The following is a 27,302-nucleotide window of genomic DNA, read 5'->3' on the forward strand; positions in this document are numbered from 1 at the left end:
CTATCATTTATGGCGAGAAGACGGCTAGCCTTAGGAGACAAACCTCCGCACGCTAACCCTCTACGGGTTGAACACGTGTCAACCACCACCAGACGAAGCGTCTGATGGAAGTAACCACTGCGGATGACTTCCCCAACCGCCCGAAGTCTCCGCTGAGCGAAACCCCGCCAGCGGAACTTCTCCCTTGTCATCTTACAAGAGACGAAGTCTCCGCTGAGCGAAACCCCGCCAACGGAACTTCTCCCTTGTCATCTTACAAGAGACGAAGTCTCCGCTGAGCGAAACCGCCAGCGGAACTTCTCCCTTGTCATCTTCCAAGAGACGAAGTCTCCGCTGAGCGAAACCCCGCCAGCGGAACTTCTCCCTTGTCATCTTCCAAGAGACGAAGTCTCCGCTGAGCGAAACCCCGCCAGCGGAACTTCTCCCTTGTCATCTTCCAAGAGACGAAGTCTCTGCTGAGCGAAACCCCGCCAGCAGAACTTCTCCCTTGTCATCTTCCAAGAGACGAAGTCTCCGCTGAGCGAAACCCCGCCAGCGGAACTTCTCCCTTGTCATCTTCCAAGAGACGAAGTCTCCGCTGAGCAAAACACCGCCAGAGAAACTTCTGCCTTGCCACCCTGCAAGCGGGGCGTCTTCCGCCACACACATCTGGCGGACCCCCTTTATCTTGCAAATTGCGTGCTTTGTTCAGCGCAATATCGCTAAATAAAGTACCGCCAGGCACGTCTACTGGACGCTGCTTCCTGCTGCAGTCAGTGGGGTAATATCCGCCAGCGGCGGATCCCGAGGCCACGCCTCACTCTGACAACGACCGCCACGCGGCGTTACGGTCAGACAGTCCCTACGGGACACGGGGACTTGTCAACAGTCTACGACGGCCCTGATCAGGCACGTTGACCCCCGTCACTTGGGTGCTAAGATTGGGTTCGCTACCCAACACCCTCTGCTCCGTGCAGCTCCCCCTCAACAAACAATTTGCCGACCATCCGGAGGTCTATCTTAGCAGGGGAGTGGGGGACTCCCTGGGGGGCCTAGCAGGGGCCCACCCGAAAGGGTATAAAGCGTTTGCTCACAAAATCCATGGTTAACAACGCACTGACGCTAATTATGCTCTTGCAAGTCTAGCGGAACAAAACGCTTCAAACCGCCGAGCAACTCCCGAACCAAGATTGCCCTCATTGACTGGGGACTTGGGGGACTTGTACATACATGTACATTTGCAAGCATAATTAGCTATAATGGGCCACGCTCATTGTACCGCCAAAGATACTAATTCCAACCAAAGGAATGACATGCAGACACACCGCCAGGCGGGCTACAACCCCAGCGGCAGAGCACCTCCAGATCACCGTCAACGCGCCGCGCCAAGATAGCATCAGAAGCTTCTGAATCTGGGAACTGAAGCACATCAGTCCCACATCGAAAACAAGGAGGAGGTCAGCCTCCTCCTCACCTATAAAAGGTTCTCTCTTCTCTACTCATTAATTACGCATTCAATACTTACCTACTGTTACTTTGTCAACATAAATACATTGACTAACTTAGGCATCGGAGAGTTGAAGACCGCCCGGCGCGGTCTCCCTCTGACGCCCCTTTGTATTTTACTTGACAGGTAGCGGAAGCTTTGAGAGCGACACAAGTATCAATCCGCCCACCGGATTAGCGTTAACAAAGGTTCAGCTACCGCCGAAATTTTAGACATTAACACACCACGTGGGACATATTCCAGGTACGGACAAAAAAAGGCTGAGTGGTCAATGTACTTGCAACAAATCCTACAGTACTCAAGAGGATGTCGTGGAGAAGTAAAAGCACCTCCAACAACCACTGGTTTTTCTGCCATACTACCTGTTGGATTACTCTTCTTGTTTGTCTCCATGATATATCCAACCATCTCCGCTGGGGAAGCAAAGAATTCCTCATCCACATCACCAGGCTTCACCCATTGGAATCTTGACATACCTAAAAACTTCCTTGGCACAACAAGGAAGTCCGTCGACCAACTGAATTTCCTTTCTGGTGAGCTTGGACGAACATCAATAGTCTTAATAGGTGGAGGTGTACCAGTGAATAATTTGACAAAACGCCTGAAGTAGCATATTTTAGGGATGTGGTCCCTCGCACCACAAATCCCACAAAACATAACATCACCTCATTTGGTAAAGCTTTCAGGCATTTGGATTGTACTCTTGCCAGTAGCAGACGCGCTATCACTGTATTCAGCAAAATCGGGATAGATATACTTGTACGGGCACATTGGAGGCCAGTGGTCATCTATCTTACCACAAATCCTACATTGTCAATGGCTTATACACGTTACCACTTTGTTTCGAGGCTTGAGCAAAACAGTCTGCAGCATTATCCTTTGGTTCTTCTGCATTGCTACCTGTTTGTTTGTGGTCCCATTGTTAAACAAAAGCACAGTAAGAATGTAATGGGGTGGTGAAGTTTACAAAAACCAGAAAACCAGTAGTGTAGGAAATTTACAGACAATGTCACAACAGAAAAAATGGCTTTGATGAACTATATGCATAGCGAATCTGCGGATGCAATAAACTTACGATCCCATCAACAAATAGTTACTGAATATTATTCTAAGTAGGCTAGCATCACCATGCACAGTCCAAAAATGAGTTTGCTGGAGAAGTACTCAACTTGACCTCTAAGAAGGTAGCATTAATCATGAGACCACAAAAAGAAAAAAGAAAAAAAAATAAGAGTAGCCATAAATTGTTATGCCTCTTCTCAGGAACTCTATAACAAAAGTATAACCTCTGGGCAAACCAAAATCAAGAGACAATCTCAAATAGTGGTGTTCGGGGATGCAGGAGAATCGCGAGGACCACACGTACAGTAGTCCAAATTTAACTAGCTTGCTACAGTTATACATGTGACAGTGGAAAGAAATATTGCGCGGTTGATTCAGTATCTGAAGTTCACTATTCCTCTAGCCAAGTCATTTTAGTTTGTGCAGGATGATGCAAGGCCTTTGTAGATCTGGTTTGTGCAGGATGATGCATGGCCTATGTAGAAATTTTCAAATTATCTGGACAACCGAACTTGTAATCCAAAATCAAAACAAACAGGGTGTACAGAATTATTAAGTTGTCGTACTAAAGAAACACAAACAAAACATATATCTTCATAACCAACCTAAACAAAGTTCTTCAAAAGCATACCTTGAGCCTGCATCTTAGACTGTATGAGTTTCGCCGTTTTGGCCTCGGGTGTATGGCCACGTTGGAGGCCAGTGGTCATCATACTGACCACAAACCCCACATGTCATTTTTGGTCCCACATGTCATATGTGAATAAAAGTGCCACTAACCATTTTTATTCAAAAATAAAAATACAATTCAACTATAGCTTAATTTGTTCCAATAACAAAGGCATGCTACTTAAGGCCCCCTTGAATTTCAAGAGACAAAATTGACCAGAATATTGTTTGAGAATCTTTATACCGAACAAACCAGATCGATGAAGCCACAAACACGAAACAAAACTACGATAACTCTACTAAATATTTGTCAAAAAAGAAAAGAAAAAAAATCAGAAGCTTACTCAACGGAGGTAATATCTAAATCCTCATCCGACAGCGCTTCCATGTATTCTACCCATAGGATTTGTCCTGGTTTTTCCGGGTTCTCCACCGTCGTTACCCATTTGGCCTTCCAATTGTTTAACGGATCACGGACCGTCACTTTTGGTCTCATGCGGATCATGGCTTTGTCTCCGTTCGGGTAAGGGCTGGTTCGGCTTTTAAAGACGTTCGTCACAGTAGTTGGGCACGTGGCACGACTATAGGGGTTCTTATTTTCCGATCTTACATATCAATTTCAGATTTGTAAGTTGAAGCATAAGCCTACTGCCTTTAGAATTCGGGATTAGGAAACTCCAACAATTGGGTGTCATAATAGAATTTGCCCAAATATAGGACTTTGCATCTCCAACAATTGGTTTCAGGGGCGTTTGGTTTTGGTATAATAGGACTTGGGCTCATCCCAAGTCTCATATTTGAGACTTTTCCAAGACCATAACCGAGCTACAGTGGGTCGGGACCACAGAAAAATCAGTCCCAGCCCAATAAAGTAATCAAAAGGCTGGAGAGAGAAACTAATCCGAACGCGCTGGCTTTATGTCGGGTGAGGAAGGACATGCGCGAGACCTATGCTGGAGAGAGAAGAAAGGCACGTCCGGACTGCACAATGGGCCCCGCGCGGACTGCTATTGTCGGCTCTTGATCGTTGGGATTTACAACGGTCAGATAATCAATGGCCACGATCTGTCCATTTTGAATAAGGACGGCTCTGATGTCGTCCTTTATTATTATTATTTTTTACTGTAACGGATCTATTTGTCATCTGACGGCTCATATTTGAGGGAAAAAAATAATCCACGGCTCTTATTAAATAGTGGGTTATTAATTTAATTTTTTATTAAAAACAATTATCAGAAAATTGAGGAAAGAATTATACCCGTTGGAACAGTAAAATTTAGAAAATTCTATAAATATCAACTCATTCTTTTTTATTTCCTCACACCAAATATCCTCCATCTCCTTCACAATTTTTCATTCATTCACCCATCTTCTTGTTCTTAATTTTTTATTTTTTATTTTTTTTGTCTTGGAAAAAATGGGTCCAAGAAAGGATTCTTGGAAGCACAATGAAGAACTTATTCTTTGCCAAACTTGGATCACCATTGGTGGTAATGGTTCCGTCGGAAAAGATCAAACGTCGGATTTATTGTGGAATCGCGTTTCGGAGGAGTATAATGCTCACAAACCGGCGGGTTGCCTAGATAGAACACCTTCTAGTTGTTAGGCTCGTTGGAAAAAAAAATAAGTCCAGCATGTATGAAGTGGGGCCAAGCCCTTAACAAGGTCGAACACTTTCAACGAAGAAGCGGCGAAAATATGGAGGATAAGGTAATTATATTGAAATATGTTCAATAATGATTATTTTTTTATTCCTCATATTGATCGATTTATACTAAGCTAATTTTTTTCTCAATATTTTATTTACTTAATATTGTATGTAGCTCATGAATGTTAAATCAACGTACTACGACTCGGTTGGTTAAGATTTTGTGTTTAAGCATTGTTGGCAATACTTGAAAAATACAGAAAAGTTCGGGACAACGCCACCAATATGGAAAACACCAACTTTAGTTTTCCTAATCATGTCGACTTGTATGATGACGATGGAACACCCACAAATGAGGATGAGCCAATTTCATCAAGGAAGGCACATCCTCAAGGACAGAAAGCTCAGAAGCTAGCTAAGAAAAAAGGCAACAAGCAAGATGCGGATGGCCTACGACTTCAAATGCAGAAATGTTATGAACAAACAGAACGCGAGTACCAACAAAGGCAACAACAGTTCAAGAAAGGTCAACTAATTGAGCAACGCGCTGAGGATGCTCACACGATGATGGTGGATCCATCAATTTTCACCCTAAGAAATAGGAGTTATTGGGAGAGGAAGCAACAAAATATAATTGATAAAGAGGCATGAACCTCAAGCATCCCAGAACAATCTCAAGATCCTACACCCCCTCGATCAAAGAGACAACTCAAGCTTGGCCACTTATGATCAACTTCATGAGACATCTTGGATGTAATCAATATTGGTTTATTAGTTTGAATTTTATATTATTGTGGTTGTTGTTGCTATTTGTTAGTTGCTTTGAATTGTTTGTGTTTTAAGTTATGATAATAAAAATTACCTTCTTGAGTAGATTATCTTTGTAATAAAGTATTGAACTTTTATTTTCATAATAAAGCATGATCACACTAGGTAAAGACACACCACACAAAGTAAAATCACACCACACAAAGTAAAAGCATACCACACAACAATACAACCAAACTAGGCCATGACCGCTTATCATGACAACATGGCCACTTATTGAAAGCAATAATTTTAAAACTCCTCTCTGGTGGTTCTGATCAGCTTGTAACTTCATGGTCCATAGGTGATCGACTAGATCGTCTTGGAGGTTTTTATTCATCATTGGACGTCTAACCTCCCTATAACGACGCAAGAGTTGATTTATTTGTTGCAGATTGCGATGAACATTGTTGGATCATAATTCATATACATATTTGTGCCCTAAAATATGAAAATTACTTGTTCCAAAGTCCAATTTAATGTTGACTAATCCAATTCCATTATTCCCCTAATATTGTACTTAATTTGCTTAACCTTTGTGTTTATTTATATATATTTATTATGTTTTCCTTATCATGCTAGGAAACGATGGAAATGCATGGAAATGCACTAAAAAGTCAACTTTAGCACATTTTCTTACTCCGTTTAGGAGAAAGCGAGCTAGACAAGGAAAGAGGGGCGGCAGCTTGATGTTTGAACTCCAAATGGATTGAAACTTTCCAGATCCATTCTAGACATCCTAATGATCATTTTTTTTTTTGGGGTCTTTCTATTTAAACCCAGCAAAGTTCTAAGTACCCAGCATCTAAAAATTTATCCTTCAATTTCCTAATTTACCCTTATTTTGAATGGATAAATGAAAAACTCAAACCCAGCCAAACACTCTTCCCCTCCAATTCGTTCCATAATCAACCATCGTCAGTCTCCCACCTCCAAGAATGTTCTCCATAAGAACTCTTGGTTTTCAATTTGTATTAGATTTAAAGTGATGTTAAGCTATGCAACGAAAGGCACATGAAAAGCCACCAGAAGCCATAAGCGCATGTGCTAGAGGAGAACATTCAACTCTTTCTTTTCTAATTCCAGCATCACCTGGCTTACAGACACAAACACATACACAACATTCCAGGGCAGACCAAGAATTATACGGAGGTTTCGAAGATTGGAGAGAAGAGAAGACAACCCAGAAAGGCCTTCAATCCTTGAAGAACCCGTAAACATTTTGGATGAGAGAGACGAAGCCATGCACTTCAACAATTCTGAGCTCACCAACAACAACGAGTTCAATCGACAACAGCAATCATCTCTATCTCTCGATCAAGTCTTTCAAGTGGAAGAGCTTGAATAGCTTACTAAAACTATGTATGATGAATGAGTGAATGACTATGATTAATAATGAATACTTCACAATAGTTGAGTGGAAGAGGTTGAAGGTTGACACCAACCAAACATTAGGATTGGTTTCGATGGTTCCACAATAATCAACTCTTTCTCTCTCCGTAGTTTGCTGGGTGTATATTTCATAAGGGTTTGCTGGGTGTTTTTTTTTTTTAAGGGTAAACTTGGAAAATTTAACGCAATATTGTAGGGCTGGGTGTGTTAAGATATTTGTTGGGTACATTTAGTAACACCCATTTTTCTGAAGAGTGGAAGAGCTAGTTCGGAGTGGAAGGCCTAAATATCAGTCCAAGTTTCTGACTAAAATTAAGATGAGGCAAAACCGGACCTGTACGGATTCCAACAGCATTTCCAGCCAAACCATGGTGAGCTAAGCTCTGAAATTTTACCAGGATGATCAACACTTATCGAGGAACATTTGGTATGAAGAAGTCGAAGACCAATTCTGAAATCTGGAACAAAGAAGAGAGGCTTCCAGTCAAAAGATCAAGCCCCAAACAGAGGAACGTTTTTAATTGGACAATAATCACAATATGGTGCTAGCTGTTTTGGGGAAATTGGGCTGCTAGATAGATGGGGAAGAGGGAAGGACTGTGTAAAGGGTAAACAAAGACATTATATAGACGAGTATAGTCTCATGCTTCTAATGCTTTTCTAGACGATCTATGTAATTTTTCTAGAGCTAGGAGAGTTAGGGACAGCCCCCTTGGCTAGTTTTCTTTCTTTTTCTCCTGTTTAGGCCTTCTTGGCCTCCTTTGTAACCGAAAAAAAAAAAAAAAAACTATAAACTAACCATTATAAAGAGAGAGAGCCAACATCTAGCAAAAGTCGATAGAGTTTGTAGATATTCATTTACTAGAACCTATGCCTTGGTACCAACAAAGAAAAATTGTCATCAAAATCTCAATAGAAGTTCTGAATATTAAAGACCCCTATCAGTGTTTTGGATATTCATTTCAAGATAAGCCTAAACTGAATATAACATTAAAATCGTAGTGCATCTTCAAAACAGGGGACGAGACTACACAAAATGCAGTGCGCGTAAATCAATATGCCTTGGACCTTCACTGCGCATCCTCCCCAACAAATCTGCATCTGCCAAACCTATATACACTGGCCTTCCCTTCAACAAAATGCACCACAATAAGGGAGTAAAAGGACACTGGCTCATCCCTGTATGGATCGCTGCAAAGTCAGCTTCACCTCTACTGACATGTAAGCAATGCAGTACACATCCTTCACGCACCTCACCAAGAGACGTGATGTTTGCAGTCTGAACTCCTATTGACCTGCAAAAAGTAGAGTTACATATAAAACAAAACGAGTTTTAAACAAACTCATATGTGAATCTGATAATTTAAAAAGAAAACCTTACCCCAACATGTCCCGTATCTTCGGACCAGAAAAGTCGTGACAATATCTCGAACTCGACAACACAAAGAGAGCACGTGTATGCAACTCTGGGTACCACTGATACAGATCAAGGTACATGTCTATCATATGTTCAAACCAGACCAGCTCATACCCACCAGAATGTATATAATATCCTGTCAAAAGCAACATGTTATACACAAATTAATTTTCGTATAGTCTATTAAGAAAAAAATATATAACAGAAAATCACCAGAATAGACTCCTCCAGTGCCAGGATCTCTCATAGACGCGTGAAAATAGGCACGTCGGACATAACCAATAGCATCCTCTACAGACAAATCATCTGTCCTGATCCACCGGTGATGCTCATCCGGCGGGAAGTCCTCATATATGCAGAGCCGCATAGGAAATCGACGAAGTTACTGGTTCCGAAGTTAAACCTCCGACAACATTGGTGGTTTGCATGAACTGGACTTGCAGTCCCAAAACACAAATCAAAATATGTTATAGCAAGAAATCGATCAAAAACAAAGATGAACGCATACAAAGTCCTTTTTACTTCCCTTAATTAAATTAACTAGATGAATGCAGCATAGTTAACCTTATTAAGCATGCAATTACTAGTGGTAGGTAATCAATAACAAGAACGCGATAAACGCATTAAGTGCATATGGAAGTTTGATCAATTCAAGCAAAGATAATAAGTTGGAACGCTAATCTTATCATGCAAAACTCATTGTTGATTTACCTAAGGAATTATAGGTTTTTCACTTTAATTATTAAAACGTAGAACGCTAGCAATCTTAACATAGATTCAATCACATGCTCATCAATCAAAGTATGCATCCAAAGATCAATAAATAAGTAAACGATGAGATTGAAGCACAAAATCAACAAACATGCATAATACATATGAAATCGCAAATCATACTTTGAAAACCTAAAACATGCTTCATAGTATTCAAAAACTAAACATCTAAAACCAACACTTCAATCTAACATGAAATCGCAAATTCCAATTCATTGAAAGAAAATCAAAACCTGAAATTGTTTTACAAAGTAACAAAACGGAAAACAAAATAAAGGTGTTCATTGTTACACTTCTGAATTCTTCAGGAACGCAAGAAGCTTCAATTTATAAACTCAAAAGTATCTAAGAACACAAAACTAAGTTAGAAATGATAATGTTAAGGAGATAACTAAGTAAAATGTAGAGAGAATAACATTTATAACATAGCAAATATTGTTATCTTCAATTAAATAGTTATTGGTTATGTTGACATGATCACTTTTAATTATGACATTATTGTTAGATGAGTTAAATAGATTGTTTCTTTATTGTTAGATGAGTTAAATAGATTGTTTCTTTTTGAATAAATTTCATCTTCCTGCGTTTTTCTTCAAAATTTGCAAAAAAAATAAAAAATAATTTTAAAAAAAAATATCTCTCTGCACGTTCCTCTCTGCTACCATCGCTAACTGGGCCTACTGCATACATGCAATCAAAGAATTTAATGAAGGAAAAGAAAATGCCTATTATGAGAACCAAAACAGTAATATTGAGCCAGTCGAAAAAGGATGAGATTAGAGAATATAATTAGGGTGAAGATATGCTTAAAGAGACCAGATTTACAAGGGATTGCCCGAAATGATAACGGTAACATGACTCTCGATCGGACTATTTCTTGGCAAGAGTGATTTTTGAAGTGGACCAACGAAAAAAAGATTTTGATGATTTAATGAGGATTGGGAAAAATAGAACACACTAGGTTTCTTTGTTCTGTGTCCAAAAATAGTGTTTTAATTTTTTAGTTTTTTTTGTATGAATATTTTGTGGACTCATAGTTCTTCAAAAAAAAGTGTCTCGTTATATATTTACAAATTTGTGGCTCATTGGGTTGAGGGTCATAGGCATAGGCCTAGTCTGCTTAGATCCAGAACCTGCCCTGCATTTCATTCTGAGTTAGACTCACACATGTGCGTTGTCTATTTTCAATTGTTATACGATTAAAAAAAAATTTAATCCAATCTGGCCTAACCGGCTAATCCTAACCAATCTTCCACCATCATGACTTTCCAATTTCTTCATGGACCAATTTGACCTATAGTTTTTCATGTTGAAGAAGTCATTAAGGTAATTCATTTTTAGGTATATATATTGAATTTTCCATCTAGTCATGCATTTGAAAATACGTACTTCTTTTGCTTGGATTTGATCAAAAAGGTCTCCTTTTATTTTATTTATTACTAAAACAAAGATAGACGACTCATGCCATCAATGAACTTATGAGACTGTTGTTGGAAGCATTGGCAAAACATGAAAGAAACCTTATTTGGTTAATTTCAGATTACACGAAAAATAGGAAAAAAGATGTTTCCTTTCATGTACATTGGGAAAGCTTCAGTGTACTTTCACTTTGTAGAGTGATACTTGGAATTATAGCTTTTGTTGAAGACCATGGTTATCAATCATTTGTCCCCATATTTATTTATCTTGTGTGCAGAGGGTCTCTCTTATTCAATCTCTCATTTTGTGCAGTAAGGATGGTTACAGGGTGTTCAGTTGGCTCATACATCCCCCAAGCTTCATCACTTGTTATTTGCGGATGATAGTCTTCTGTTCGGTAAGGCCATGCTAGCTAGGGGAATGTCAGCAGTTCAAGAGTATTTTCATACTTATAAGGTAGCTTCTAGACAGCAGGTGAACCTGAATAAAAGTAGTGTTGCCTTCTCACAAAATGTTCGTTTACATGAACAGGAAACTCTAGCAGCGATATTGGGAGTGAAATGAGTTGATAAACATGATCGCTATTTAGGTTTACCTACTCATGTAGGGAGGTCAAAAACAGAAGTTTTTGTGTATTTGAAGGAAAAGCTCTCTAAAAAAGTCGTTAGTTGAAGAGCAAAATTGCTTAGTGGAGACGAGAAAGAAATTCTTATCAAGGCTATGGCACAAGCTATACCTATGTACGTGATTAACTGTTACCTTCTTCCTCAGACTTTATGTTATGATCTGCAGCAATTGTGTGCCCAATTTTGGTGGGGTGATACCGATGCCAAAAAGAAAATACATTGGCAATCATTGGAATGTCTCTGTGTTCCAAAGAATAAGGGTGAAATGGGCTCTATGCCCCCCTTGTATTCTGCAGTTTCATTAATCAAGGCTTAAGGGCAGCCGCACCGGCCCTTTTAAAAAAAAAAAAAAAAGGGTGGAATGGGGTTTAAAGACTTACATATGTTTAATCTTGCTATGCCGGCAAAACAAGGCTGGTGTTTAGTAAAGAATCTAGACTCTCTTATTGCTCAGGTGTACAAGGCTGCGTATTTCCCAAATTGTTCTTTATGGGAAGCTACATTGGAACAACAACCTTCTTTCTCATGGAGAAGTATTATGGAGGCTAGGAGTGTTTTACAGGTGGGCATGCGTTGGATGGTTGGAAATGGTGCTGCAATAGATATTTGGCGACATCAATGGCTCCCATAAGGTAGATATGCAATCAAACCATAGTCGGTACCGCCTCTACATGGACCTCAGTATGTGTCCGAGTTGATTGATATGGGAATGGACCTCAGTATGTGTCCGAGTTGATTGATATGGGGACTGCTTCTTGGAATGGGATACTACTGCAGCAATTGTTTTCCCCACAAGAAGTTACTCTTATCAAAGCTATACCTCTGGCTCTTAGTCATATTCCGGAAGATAAGGCGGTTCGACACCCTCACAAGAAAGGTTTGTTCACTACTAATTCAGCATATTTTGTTGCTAGAGAGTAGAGATATAGCTTTGAATCAGGTTACACAGCAACTTCCACTTGATGGTTTTCAACGTCTTTGGAAGACGATTTGGAAAGCCAGAGTACCAAAGAAAGTAGCAGTCGCAGTATGGAAAACTTGCCAGTATATCTTACCTACTCGTGCACGGTTGTTGACTAAAGGCTATGAAGGGGAGACAACGTGTGTTTTGTCTCATGGAGCACCAGAATCTGTGGGTCATGTGTTCTAGCAGATTGTGCGGTGGCAAGAGAAGTGTTGGGTTCGGTCTCCCTTCAGTTGGCAGAGGTCTGGGGTTTCTTTGAAGCTGCATAGTGTACTGAAGTGAAGTTTAGATTTTGGACAAAGACGAAACAGAAGCTTCGAAATTTAAAATAGGGTATAGTTTGATATGGAGTTTAGGGTTTATTGTCACCTAATTGTCTCTGAAAAAATCTCTTCCTCAAGTATGAAGTGGTACGGCCAACACATACTAAACTATCAGCAAAGCGAGACAAAGAAACTATAAGGGGAGCAACATGGAGGAGTTGAACTCTCAAAATTCCACAGTGGAACAGTTTAGAGAAAAGATTAGCCGAAGGGGAGAGCTACAACAGCTATAAAACTACTCAGGGCACCGTGAAACTATCGCTTTTACGAATTTCCCATGGAAATGCCTGTGAGATCTTTGCTTCCCATTACCAATTCCCACTGCCTGTACAAGAGTATTCAATCCAACAGTAGCCTTAATGTATGTTCTTCTAAGTGACATAACTAACTATAACCACTACATATACGAGTCGGTGAAGGAATAAGTACTTGTATCACTGTCACTTTCTTGAACAGTTAGGAATGCATGATGATCTTGGTGCATCATCTTCCTCCCCAAATTTCTTCAAGACCAGGCAACTGATCAAACTAATTATAAAGGAGCCATATCCTGAGATGAACAAGGAAAAGAACAGACACTATCATGGCACCAAAATTCAGGACACATCTCTTCGATCTGCCCAACGTTTGATTATCTGCATGATATATGGTTCTCTTTGGTCAATCACAAGTTACTCAACATTTGGCTATATAGAGTAATATGTTGTAAATCATTATGGCTATATCATGTAAATAGATATAGGGTAAATCATTATGTTGTTATAGGCTTACCCTTTCCATGTTTTATGGATGACTTTAGGAATCCTTGTTTTATGGAGGACTTTAGGGGTCCTTGTTTTATGGAGGACTTTAGGCTACATGTTCCCTATCTTCCACTATATGTAGTCCATTTCTCATCCATGTTATGAGGAGAATACAAAAAATACTACACTCCTTCTCTGCATCTAAACTCTCTCTCTCTCTCAAGTTCTTTGAAGCAAAGCTCTCTCCATTTTCTGCATGAAACACTTTCTATGTTCGTTTTACAACACGTTATCAGCACGAATAGCTCTACGATTTGGATTGTAGATTGACAAGAGGAGAGGTGAATAACTCTTGGGTTGCAGAGAAGAGGCAGTTCATCATTCAATCAACTTCACTCTACCAGCTCTACAACCAAGTAGGTTTTTCCAAACAAAAACCGATTTTGCTGTTTCATTTTACCTTCTGTTCTCTGTGTTCCAGTATTTATTTGAAATAGTAAATCAACTCCAAAACTCACCAAATTTTGTATGCTGGAACCCCTGTGTGTTTACTGCATCTCTGTAAATTTTCATATTTTTCTGGGTAGTTTTGCTTAGTGTTTCAGTTCGTCTTTCGACTGTTGTTCAGTAAGAACTGCAGTCATGATTTATGACTTTTGTTGAAGCATCTAGTTTAACCTAATCCTCTATGAGAGACACTTATTTCTCTTGCACTATAATTGGCATAATTGAATGAGAAAAAAGGAAAATCAGTAGCTTTTAATTTAGCTATCAACTTCTTCAGTTCATGTATATTGTGGCAAATATTTATATATACTTGTTTGGACTTTGTGATAATGATACATCTTTCCTTCATTATTTATTATGATAATGTTTTGTGGTGTTACCTGCTCATATTAAATTTAAATATTTTACCCGCTTAAATTCTTTGCATTAGAATATATATGTGCGGAATGCAGGTACTTAACGAACCGGAAGTTCACACACATAAATATTGAACCAGAAGTTCATACATAAATATTGAACCAGAAGTTCACACGTATCGAACCCGTAGTTTCGATAACATTGAAAGGTTATGAATCTTTCCAAGTGGGCGCACCCAATTCGATGCGATGTCTAGGCAAGATACAATGAGGCTGTGTACTTAAGAGAGCCTCGCTCCACCCAAACCTCATACTCTTACCTGGTCGTATTTAATTGGAGTTACCAAAAGGGTTGAGTAATAACTTTTCATTCCTTGGCAGACCAGCTTGAGCCCAGCAGGCCCACTCTCCCTCTGCGGGACCTAGCAGCCTAGCAGGCCTCACACACCATTTGAATTACGCATGAAAGGCCGGGTCACAAGCTCGCAGACTAAGCCCGATAGGCTTCACTATCAAGCCCACTCCTTTGGTCCAGCAGAATCAAATAAAAGGAAAAATGATTTGATATTGTAAATAGATTCACCATATTTAATATGTGTAATTAATTGCCAGAAGCATTTATTCACATAATTGTGTGATAATTAATATGTTATTTTACTAGCATGCAATTAATATCTCAATTGATTTGTGATTTCCATTTATCCAATTTGTGAGATTATTTCAATTTGCTCAATTCAATATTATTGTGTTACTTGTCTAAATTTTCGCACTAGAATATATGTGTAGAAAATGCAGGTACCTAATGAACTAGAAGTTCTAAATGAACCAGTAGTTCATTCACATATCGAACCTGTAGTTTCGATAATGCCATTTAAGAAACTTGAAGTTTCCTTCATAAATTCACCACACATGATAAAACCAGTAGATTTTACATGTTTAATCCGATTTTCCATACCATGTTATAGAACCTGAAATTCCTATTAGTTGCTTATGGACGATACTACCCAAAGCACTAAGATTATTTGTTCCTTTCCTGTAAGAAATGCCAAATCTCAACAAACTTGACTTTGTTGCTTTGGAGGTTTCCAGAAGAAACTATCTAAAGTGAACTCAAGATGTGAAAATTCATCTGATTGCAAAGAAGATGAGATCAACAATCAATGCTAACAATGTCGTCATTGAGGCTTTTAATATGAGTGCCATAATTTTCAAAGGAAACATATGGAGAAAACACTCCAAGTTGAGTATCCGATGAAGAGGATACACAGACTCTTTGGGTCGCTCTAGAAGAGCACTTTCACCATCAAATGACCATTTTCTTGCTTGAAGCAAGACATGATTGGCAGAACGAAATTAGCCCATATGACCGTCTGCCACTTGGCCAAAGCCCAATAGGCCATGTAATCAGCTCCACGTGGTAGGAACCATGATGCCATAACTCAGCAAGCCCAAGTTGAAAGGAACACTGGTCCGGCCCGCTGCCACCAGAATCAGCATGATCTTTGTTATCAATGTGGAGGAATTGACTGCTGGTCCCGCACCTGTTGTGCGATAGCCTAAGCAGTAGATGAGTATTACGCCGGTCGCGGAACTCGAAATACCAACTTTATTAAAGGGTCATTTTCTATCGATTCCACACTAGAGATCACGGATTTTCAGGCAGTTACTGAACATACCGAGGATTAGAACTCGAAGACATGGGTATAATTGGCCCCTTGTGCCATATCTATTTCATCTTAATGAATGAAACATCTTCGGATTTTGGTGATTTATGTTTTCAATTATTTTGGATTATAGAAATGTGGTTATGTTCGAATATATTTAATTCAATAAACTTATTCATACATGTGATCCATTGAATTAAATAAATGAATAGGCATATTCTGTGGGGAAGTTTGTTGTCTGGTTAAAAGTGCTATTACGCACACCATACTCCCAGATTGGAGATATTTTTCAAACTTATTGTCTATTCATACCTCTGTGACAACCGTATCAGGCCAATCCAACCTGATAGAGGGTTATGGCAAAACCCACTATATGTTGTCCAATGGTACTGAACCTACCATTAATGAGGCCTTATAATCTCCACGTTCCAGAAGAACGTTATTGAGTATTAAGGATATTCGAACCAACGGTTATCACGCTGAAACCACTGAGAAAAATGAGTGTAATATCTTTGCATAACCTCCAAAGTGTGTGGCCAGAAGCGTACATTGGAGAAATTGGAATCTGTTAGCTAGAAGCTAACTAATTTAAGCAACTACTTGCTATGGCATGACCGTTTGGGACACCCAGGTCAAAGTATGATGCACCGTATCCTCAATTCATTGCAGGTGCATCCCCTTCTGAATAAGGGTCTTGTATATAATGACACGCTATGCCATACTAGACCATCATATGCAAAGACTAGTACATACATCACCATTTTTCTGCACAGAATGCAAGGAAAATTTGTGGACATATATATCCAACCACCATGTGGACCAGTTAAATATTAATGGTTTTGGTTGATGTATCGACAAAGTGATCACATGTTACACTATTGTCCACAAGAAAACGCTGCTTTTGCTAAACTCTCACCCAGATCATGAAATTGAGGGTTCACCACTCGGATTATCCCATAAAGTCTATAAGACTTGATAATACCGGAGAGTTTACATTGAAGTCTTTCGATGATTATTGCATATCCCTTGGGATTGATGCTGAACATATAGTTCCCTATGTTCACACCCAAGATGGTCTCGCAAATAGAATCTTGGTAATGCGCACCAAGCTTCTAGTTTTTGCGTGGGGCTATGCAATCTTGCATGCAGCTATGTTGGTCCCGTTGAGGCCCACTGCTACCCAACCTTACTCCGCGTTACAGTTGGTAACTGGGTACGAACCTGATGTTTCGCACTTACTCGCATTTGGGTATGCAGTCCGCGTGCCAATTGTGCCGTCACAACGTACAAAATTGGGTCCTCAACGAAGGATGGGCATATATGTCGGTTATGAATCCCCATCCATTATACGCTTTTTAGAGCCCTTGACAGGCGATCTCTTTACCGCTAGATTTGCGGATTGTTACTTTGATGAGACAGTCTTCCCGCTGTTAGGGGGAGATAAGAACGTTACCGTTCCTGATGAACGACGTGAATTGACGTGGAAAGTCCCCACTATGTCTCATCTTGATCCCCGAACCGCACAATGTGATAATGAAGTGCGGAGAATTCTAGATCTACAGAGTGTAGCCCAAAATATGCCAGACGCTTTCTCTGATCTAGCTAAAGTGACGAGATCACATATACCTGCTGCAAATGTGCCTGCAAGGATAGATGTCCCTGTAGGACGCGTCGTCCCAGATGGACGAGGTACGACCATGGCGGCTAACCAGTCACATATCCCTGCCCAGAAGCTAGGTAGACCACTAGGTTCGAAGGATTCTTATCCCCGGAAGAGGGTAAAACCAGCACAAACGAATCCACTAGACATCGCGATCTCAACTGATCCATCTCACGAGATAATTCCAGATTATGGGTCCGTCCTAGAAGAGACAACGTTGGGGGACGCTCCAACGTTTGAACCCACTCTCGAGAATAGAGAAATCTCGATAAATTATGCATGCTTAAGTGAGATCTGGAATCGGAATGAGATTATCATCGATGATATATTTGTATTCGCAGTAGCTACCGAAATTATAAATAACGATGACATCGAACCTCGCTCCGTTGATAATGTCAACGTAGAGACGACTGGCCAAAATGGAAAGAAGCAATCCAGGTCAAATTAGATTCCTTGACAAAGAGAAAGGTGTTTTGGACCTGTTGTTCCTACACCTCCCCATGTTAAACCTGTAGAATTTAAATGGGTATTTATAAGGAAGCGTAATGAGAAAAATGAGATTGTGATACACAAAGCTCGTCTAGTGGCGCAAGAATTTTCTCAACGCCTTGTGATTGATTACGAGGACGCGTATTCTCCCGTAATGAACGTCATAACGTTCCACTACCTTATCAATTTGGTAGTTTCCGAAAAACTGAATATGCAGCTTATGAATGTGGTCATAACTTATCTCTAGGGGGATCATAATACAGAAATATACCTGAAAGTTCCTGAAGAACTTAATATACCCGATGCAAATAGTTCTAGACCACGGAACACGCTCTCCATTAGTTTTGAGGCGTTCACTTTATGGATTGAAACAATCCAGACGGAGGTGGTATAACCGTCTAAGTGAATATTTAATCAGGATGGGATATGTGAATAATAAACTATGCCCATGCGTGTTTATTAAGGAAACAAGTTCCTAGTTTAGAATTGTGGCGGTCTATGTCAATGACATGAATTTGATCGATACTCCTGAAGAGATCAAGGAAACCGCAAAGCACCTGAAGTTGGAATTTGAGATGAAAGGCCTTGGGAGAACAAATTATTGTCTTGACCTGGAGCCCGAGCACAGTGCAGATGAAATTTTGGTCCATCAACCAAATTACATCCAGAAGATGTTAAGATGCTTTAATGAGGATAAAAGCAAGCACACCCATGGTCGTCTGAAGTCTAGAGAGAACCGTATCGTCCTGCAGATGATAACGAAGAGATATTGGTACCAGAAGTCTCATATCTAAGTGCAATAGGCGCATTATTGTACTTGGCTCAATGCCCTAGATAGGACATCTCATTCGATGTGAACTTGTTAGCTAGATATAGCTCTGCGCCAACACGCCGCCACTGGAATGGCATGAAAGACATTTTTCCGCTACCTTAGAGGTACAACGGATATGGGCGGGCTTATTCTATCCCTACGCATCAAGGAATGGATCAAACCCCCTTGATCCTCAGAATGATGCTCGCCTTGTTGGATATGCTGATATAGACTATCTATCAGACCCGCACAAGGCACGTTCCCAAACTGGTTATGTCTTTACCATTGGGAATACTGCAATTTCTTGGAGGTCTACGAAATAGACACTTGTTGCTACCTCTTCGAATCATGCTGAGATACTAGCTCTTCAAGAAGCAGTATGTGAATGTACATGGCTAAGAGCCGTTACAAAGCATGTTCGAAGCACATGTGGACTGCATTCCACCACTGATGAACCAACCATTATCTACGAGGATAATGCTGCTTACATAGAGCAGATGAAGACGGGTTTCATCAAAGGAGACAACACCAAACATATTGCACCGAAGTTCTTCTTCAATCAGCAACAACAGGAGCATCAGAAGATTGAAGTCAAGCAGATTCGATCTGAAGATAATCGTGCAGACCTCTTTACCAAGTCACTACCAAAGTCTACATTCCAGAAGCATGTTCAAGGTATTGGTCTACGTAAACTATCTGAATTACCTAACATGTAATTTTCAGGGGGAGTCGAAATCAGGGGGAGTATCCCGAAGCATATACACTTGACCATCGTGTACTCTTTTCGTCCTTCGTCCAGGGTTATTTTGTCCCACTGGGTTTTGTTACCTGGCAAGGTTTTAACGAGGCACATCTTTAGAATGGTCACCCCACTTATACTACATCCTGAAGATGCTTTGATTTGACATATATGCATTTGCTCATCTTTTCCCTTCGACCACGGGTTTCTCCCACTGGGTTTACCGGGCAAGGTTTTGGTGTAGCAAATCTAAATGCATCCCTCTCGTAGACATACTACCTACTTATGATGCTAATAAGAAGACTCCACTTATCTCCAAATCTGTGATATTACTACTCCACACTCATACGCGTTGTGCTCTTTTTCTCCTTCGACCAAGGTTGTTTTTTTCCCACAGGGTTTTTATTACTTGGCAAGGTTTTTGATGAGACAACTTAGAAGCGCACAACCCATGCAACACTATTGACATGAAATATCCAAGGGGGAGTGTTGTAAATCATTATGGCTATATCATGTAAATAGATATAGGGTAAATCATTATGTTGTTATAGGCTTACCCTTTCCATGTTTTATGGATGACTTTAGGAATCCTTGTTTTATGGAGGACTTTAGGGGTCCTTGTTTTATGGAGGACTTTAGGCTACATGTTCCCTATCTTCCACTATATGTAGTCCATTTCTCATCCATGTTATGAGGAGAATACAAAAAATACTACACTCCTTCTCTGCATCTAAACTCTCTCTCTCTCTCAAGTTCTTTGAAGCAAAGCTCTCTCCATTTTCTGCATGAAACACTTTCTATGTTCGTTTTACAACATAATAACATTTGTCTTCATTAGAAATCTGAAAAATTCAAGTGATATACAAAATGAGAGTTCCACGTGCATAACATATTTTGCCTTCATAACAGATGAAATACCTGGCCAGTCACCCTGCTGATTGCTTCCTTCGTGTTCGATCATCCTCTTTCGCCTCCAAATCTTTATCATCAGGAGGTGGACCATCCAAGCATTTCCATTCCAGGTTGGGGAAGTAGGCATTCATGATATTCATACACCGAATGATCCCATGGTTAATCAGGTCATTTTTCATCTGGGTAAACTCCTGGGACTTCTTGAAGTGCTCTACGGCAGCCTTATACCTCTCCTCTTCACCCCCTGAGCCACAGATGAGCTCAGCATTCAGCTCATCCACCTTAGTCTTTGTCTTCTCCAAGTCTCTTTTGAGAAAACCAAGCTGTGTCTCCAGATCTTTCACTTTGGCCCGTTCCTTCTCCAGCTCGGCTCTTGTAATGCTCTCCTTCTGTAACTCCCCAATGACATCTCCATAGGCATGAAATTGGTCGAACAAGACCTGAAAAACACCAAGCAGAGCACATTAGTAGCAACTGAGACAGGTTTTTTTAGTAACTTGATGGGTTAATACCTGCGTGGCCTGGGCATAGGACCTCTGGAGATGCTCGATAGGGTTCATACCCTTGGCTGGCTCTCTAACAGACTTCATTATAGAATTGACGAAGGGAACCAGAGAAGCTTGATCTGAGCTGGTTGTAGAAGGCCCAGAGCTCACCCTTTTATCTCTTCTCAGTTCAGCTTGGGGGACTTCATCAGCTCCTCGCTTCTTGCCCTTCTTTGATCTTTTACTGGGAGTAATGGCAGCTACAGGATAAATATTATACCAAGTATGAAGGGTCAGCACCACCAATAGAGAAAAGACACCTAACAGAGTTCAGAGCTTATTCTTACCCTTCAACTCTGGACAAACTAAACCACAGTTCGGGACAGGGGTACCGTGAGCTAAAGGAGCCGGTCTTTTCCGAAGCACTGCAGTAGAAAGCAGAAGTAGGTAAGCAACAAGAAGCAACAAAAACAGGAAGAACGTGATTTTAGTTTGAAGCCTCCATGGAAATGCCTGTTAGATCTTGCTTCCCTTTACCGATTCCTACTGCCTGTACAAAAGCACTCAGTCCGACTTTAGCCTTTACAATGAATACATATGCTTCTTGTAACATTTTTTCTTCTCGATATGTCTTTGATACCTGGCAATGAAATGAATTAACAGGAATCATACCGAGATATGAATACATGAAGGAAATGACACAATTATAGCATTGAAATCCAGGAAATATTTCTGCCCGAAGAAATGGTTATCTGCATAATAGTATTTTGTTATGCATAGTTACTGTTCTAGTGTTCTATAGGTCATTTGTACTCGCAAGTCCCTACTTACAGATAGATCATATATCTTCACTAAATCTAAAGCAGCAAAATGAGGGATTCACATGCATCTTATATGTCCATATACTTCCCTTTCATCAGAAAATAAAAAGTCTTATGCTGCACTGGTACATTTTCTTTAGTTCATTCTTTTATTGTCTTTAGATGGATATTTTGGCTAAGATTTACACAATATAATGTATAATCAAACAAAGTTACCTATAAAGTCTAATAATCGGCAAGAATCCCGGCAGTGTTATCAGTTATATTTTCGTGATGCTCAGACTGCTATCCCCAAATTCCAAACTTAGATCATATAATACTACAAAATCTTTTCAAGTGTTGTACCGCACATCAGCTGATAAGAGCTTCACGTCCTACTCACGATTAGACCAATTAAAAGAATTTCCACATTGTAGATGTGAAATAGTTGCTAAAGTAGGCCAATCAGTTCCATATAACTGGAAATGACTGCTATAAAATAAATAGGCAACCAGAATTTACTCGATGAAGAAGTTATTGGAAGGATATGTTTTTACTTAGAGAAGGTTAAGGAGCTTTACGAAATAAAACTAATAGAAGAGTTTATATAGGGCTAGCTTTCCTAGTATTTAGTAATCAAATAACATTGTTTATGTTGTCTCCTGATCTACAATCTCCCGCCCCAAAAAAAAAATAGAAAAGGAGAGTTGCTAAGAGAGATTCCACATAGAATTGGAAGCAGAGTACTTATAAAAGCAAATACTAGTTTAGAGAATTATTTGCATATCACAGTATTAATGTGAATGTGCAGACAAGTTCATATAATACAAACAAAGATCCACACTCCAAAGTAAAATCTTATCTTAATGATTTGGTATGATGAGATTACCTCAAGTAAAGTAGTTTGGTCTTCTTCTGACAAGTGGGGAAGCAAACGAGATAACAACACTTCTTGCCTTAATCCTGTAAATAAATTTTCTCCTAGTTTACCTCTTTTGCTCTTCTTTCTTTTATGTTCTGCCCATCTTATGTAGCTGCAAGACCTATAAAATTTTCCATAGTAGAATGACAATATATCGCCCATCTGTTTACTCCCAATAAATTTCTTCACCTGAAGGAGGTTCTTCCCAAATATATATAAACCAAGAAGAAAACTATCTTTTTCTATGTCACTCCAGTGGTCAACTGAGGAACCAGGAACCAGACTGTACTGTCTTCTCTTACGCTTTTCATGCATTTCACTCATCATTTCTTGTTTCAAACCCAACTTCACCGACTTACTTGATATCATCCCATGAGCAGACTTAATATCCATTGGCTCAGCACTGAGTTTTGAGTTGTCACTTTCTATCTGTTTGATGCGTTTAGATTTTAAAGAACCATTTTTGTTGGCTACACCAACTGCAACATCAAAAGCTACCTCTGAATCATGCTCCTTACTCTTAACTTCCTCATATATCCACATTACTGGAATGGGTAACCCCATTAGAAACTCAAAGGGATCATCAGCAGTGATTTTTGCATTAGTTGGATGGTTTATAAGCCCAGAAGAGTAAGATGCAGCTGATAGAGGGGGAATTTCAACCTGATATTCATTTCCAACTCTAGGAAGTACCTGAGGATCACTAAAGACGTCACACATAGCAGAAGCTTCTAGAGAAAATGAGGGCTCACCATATTCATCCTCATTGAAATCTACTTGGCGGTTTTCTTCAACCGATTCCATCTGCCAAATGAGAGGGAAAAACCAGTAAAAATCAGGCATGGACTTAACAAAAAAATAAATAAATAAAACCTAAAGCTAAGCCAATTTCAGATTTCATATCAGCTGATACTACTGTGATAGCATTACACCAAGATATGTGCGCTAAAATCTAATAAGTAAAACCCATGAAGGACACTTTGCCTTCATCACACAGTTATAAAATTTAATGCTTTCTACATAAATGAAAGATAGCTGTACACTTCTCTGAGTCCGTTCCTTTCAAAATTTGGCTGGCTCAATTTTTCATTCTGTTCAATGTAACAAGCTTAACAACTACTATTGCAGGGATCAAAAGGAGCAACAAAGATATGATAGTTCAGTAATACATTGTTTAAAGTCCAAAAGCATTAAAGCATTAGAGCTATTACTTTTGGGGCTCGGGTTAAGAATAACAGGTACAGAACTTATTCTTATCATAGAAATTTTGCAATACAGATTGAAGAACTGATATCAAAGGAAAGAACTTCTCAGTTTTCACTAACCATACCTTTATAAAGTATACAACACCCAGAATAAAAGCATGAGCATGAAGCAGCAAACCCATATACAGACCCAATTATTCTTATCCTATTTTTTATCAACTAAATTGATGCCACCCCATTCAAAGACTAAAACTTTACAACAAATTCCTCAAAACCCATCAGCCACATTCATCTCATAAAGCAAACCCAACATAATCTCTACAAAAATCAACAGCATTCCAAGTTTAAAACTTCAACAAAACAAGCACTCAGACATACAAAAACCACTGCTCCCAGTAAAAATTCCAATAATACACCATCAAATTTCACTGTTTTACTGTACAAGGAACAATATAATATAGAGCCAAATTCAAAGAAAAGATTTCGGTTTGATCAGTATACCTCCATGAACAAAGAAGCAAACTTTAACGCCAAAACCCACGTGAAAGAAGGCCTGACTGAGAAAATGGGTCGTCAAATACTAGCACCTGTGGACAAGTTTGGTTCTAAATTGTGTTGAAAGGAAATGGCCAAAATTGTACCTTTGATATAGCCAAGTTTTGGCCAAGCCACTTTTCATTTCACTTCAAAAGAAATACTACCCAAAAAGGAAATGACAAATAATATTGTGTAAGGGTTTTTGGTTTTTCCCCTACCTTCCCCACAAAAAAAAAAAAAAAACAAAAAGGAAATGACCAAAGCGTCATTCTGCACTTCTCATTAGACAGAATGATACAGAAATTCTCTTGCCTGGGATGTTTTGATTTACAATGTTAGAGGTTTAGACAATGGTGTCAATTTCTTTGTGAGCATAGGATTTCCTAGCTGAAGAGCTTGATAGAATATGGGGCTTTGAAAAACCAGTCTCACAATGTGGAATTCAAAGGTTTAGTTAGAAGTAATCATAATTGGTGCAAAAGTCACATAATAATGCTGTCCAAAAATATATATTACAGTACGAAACGAAGTTCATAACAAGAGAAAGCCAGGCATGTTGTTCAAGGAGATCTATATGCCTATATTTACAAGAAACAAGAATGTCACGACACATATAACTTGTTCAAGCAGTTGTTGCACCATCAGTGTTGCCCAGGCTTCCATGCTCTGTTCTTATTGACATTTTTTTACCTTGAGCATCCTTTTCAGCATTGTTTTGATCACAATCCTCCTCGTCAAGCAACCACATAAAATCTAGTTCTGGACAATATTCCTCCAGCATTGCTCGAAATCTTCACATGCCTTTGTAAAAACTGCTTCCATGGTCTTATGGTACTCGCTATAGGTTTTGAATGCCAAAACAGCTGCAGCCTCCCGGTTTGGAATTTCATCTTCCAAATAGGTTGCTCGAAAGCTCTCTTCTTGGAGTTCTCTAACTGGGATTGATACTCAGAAATGTCAACTCGTACTTCTCCTTTTGACTTTCCAGCTCCTTCTCCAAGGACATTACCCTTTCACGTTCTTGCTTCAGATTTCCTCATTTCACAAGTTCCTCTAACTCAGCTTTCAAAGCGTCGCATTTTTTTTTGCAGCTTACCATTTGTGACATGTGACTTGACTGATTCAGTTTTACACCTGATGATTTCAGCTTTGTGCTTCTCCTTTTGAGTATTCAGCTCCAACATTGACCTTTCATGTTCTTGCTTTCAAAAATTTTTCAAACTCAAGATTCTCGGATATACCATATACCTCAGCTGCCAAAGCATTCTGCAATTTCGTCTCTTCTTCCAGAGCTAAGTAAGCCATCTGTAAAAGAAAAGGTTAACCTCCGAGCATTTCATAAGAAATAACGATGTTAGAGGGGAAATACCCGAGTCATCTTATCACAATGGTTTTTGAAATTTGAACAAGATCAGACCCTCTTACTAGCATAGACGCAGGGGAGACACTTCTGAGCTCAATCCAAGATCATAGGAATGGGTTTAACATCTCCAACGTCTAAACCCGAATCCCCATGTGACTTTTCAAAGGCAGCAATAGAGCTGTTCTCTATGTCATGAGTCTGTTGATCCAAGCTGACAGAATGACCAGACATCTTTGGAGAACCTAGTACGGAAACGATCTTAGCATCTTGTGCAGATAAAGATTTGGTTGAGAACGTGTTGAAATGTGGTCAAACAAGTTCTTGGAATTAAAGATGAGGAGGGCTCATTAACTTTAAAAAGCATGTCCTTTGCGGAAGCCCAGTTATTTGAATAAGTTTTTGAGGTTTTCGGAGGAAGTCTAGATAGATCATCAGTGTCTACCTGAGTTCGCTTCACGCACAAGCACATGGCAGAAGTACTAATAGATTTGCTAGCAGAAGACATCTTCACCGTTATTATCTTATTCTCTGAAATAAATTGTGAAAGGTACACAGTAAGGACTAAGGTTGAAGAGGAAAAAAGAAAACAACAGAGGAAGGGCAAATTGCTTACTTGGTTCACAAGTAGGAAAGCGCATGCTTATACAACTTCTCCTCGGCGATAACTGATGGTTGGGATTGGTTCGCAATTTTCTGAGCTCTCTTAATGTCTTCTAAAGGACTGTCCTCTAGATCATGTTTTTCCGAGGTGGCTGTGAAAAACAAACAACACCAAATGAAGGAAATGGAAAAATTGAAAGCTACAAGTAAGAAACTATTCCACACCCACAAGTACCTATGAGACCGCTAAAATAGAGTAACAACTGGGATTAGAAAAACAGGTCAAACAAATAGCTCAGATGACCAGGTGTAAGAACTTCCCAGTGCATCTGATATGCAGAATCATTTCGACTTCCAAGATTTATTAAAGATGAGTTTCCAGTGATAGTGGACCCACAACTTAAAATAATGCGAACAAGTTTTGATCGGGTGTCTTCAATTGAAGTAACTCTTTTCAAGTTCTGACTTCCAAAGTACAATGAGTCTGAGCAAAAATCTATACATGCTTGCATTAATAACTTGAACAGGCTGTAAACAAGAACTTTGAAAGCAGAAAGACATGTTGAAATATGCACGAAGCACCTATCTTAGATAAGACATACAACCGAAGGAAAGAAAAGTGGTTCAAGATGGATCTCAACAAGTGAAGCCATGAGATTTGCATGCTTAAAGAATGTGTTTTAGTATTCAGGTATGGGACTGACTTATGCTACTAAAAAGAGCAATTGAATTTATCACAATTAAGACATAACTACATAATGTGTCCAGAATCCAAAGTCCACACCAAAAAAGAAAAAAACTCTGCCAAAATATTCTTAGGTCAACAAACTTATGATCTTCAAAAGAAGCTATCTAGTGGATGTGCTAGGTGTCAAGCAAGTCAGAAGGACAGTGTATAAAGGACTAGCAAGTTCTTGTTAGAACT

General features: G+C 39.5%; 1 protein-coding gene and 1 long non-coding RNA gene across 2 annotated transcripts; both read right to left on the reverse strand.

Annotated features, from left to right (window-relative positions):
* Positions 1-12,768: 12,768 nt before the first annotated feature.
* On the reverse strand, positions 12,769-24,525 carry LOC133712181 (uncharacterized). The gene is made up of 7 exons (XM_062138264.1): positions 24,379-24,525; positions 22,640-23,476; positions 21,464-21,590; positions 21,298-21,375; positions 20,978-21,210; positions 20,472-20,905; positions 12,769-13,219 (listed from the first exon to the last, which is right to left on the reverse strand). Exons 1-6 carry the CDS (start codon positions 24,382-24,384, stop codon positions 20,480-20,482), a joined length of 1,707 nt encoding a protein of 568 aa, XP_061994248.1. The 5' UTR covers positions 24,385-24,525; the 3' UTR covers positions 12,769-13,219; positions 20,472-20,479.
* Positions 24,526-24,919: 394 nt separating this feature from the next.
* On the reverse strand, positions 24,920-26,683 carry LOC133707922 (uncharacterized). Its single transcript, XR_009845415.1, has 3 exons — positions 26,391-26,683; positions 26,220-26,305; positions 24,920-26,019 (listed from the first exon to the last, which is right to left on the reverse strand). It is a non-coding gene; the product is annotated as an uncharacterized LOC133707922 (long non-coding RNA).
* Between the last annotated feature and the right edge of the window lie 619 nt (positions 26,684-27,302).

This window comes from Rosa rugosa, chromosome 5, assembly GCF_958449725.1.
Source record: "Rosa rugosa chromosome 5, drRosRugo1.1, whole genome shotgun sequence".
NCBI classification, from domain to species: domain Eukaryota; kingdom Viridiplantae; phylum Streptophyta; class Magnoliopsida; order Rosales; family Rosaceae; genus Rosa; species Rosa rugosa.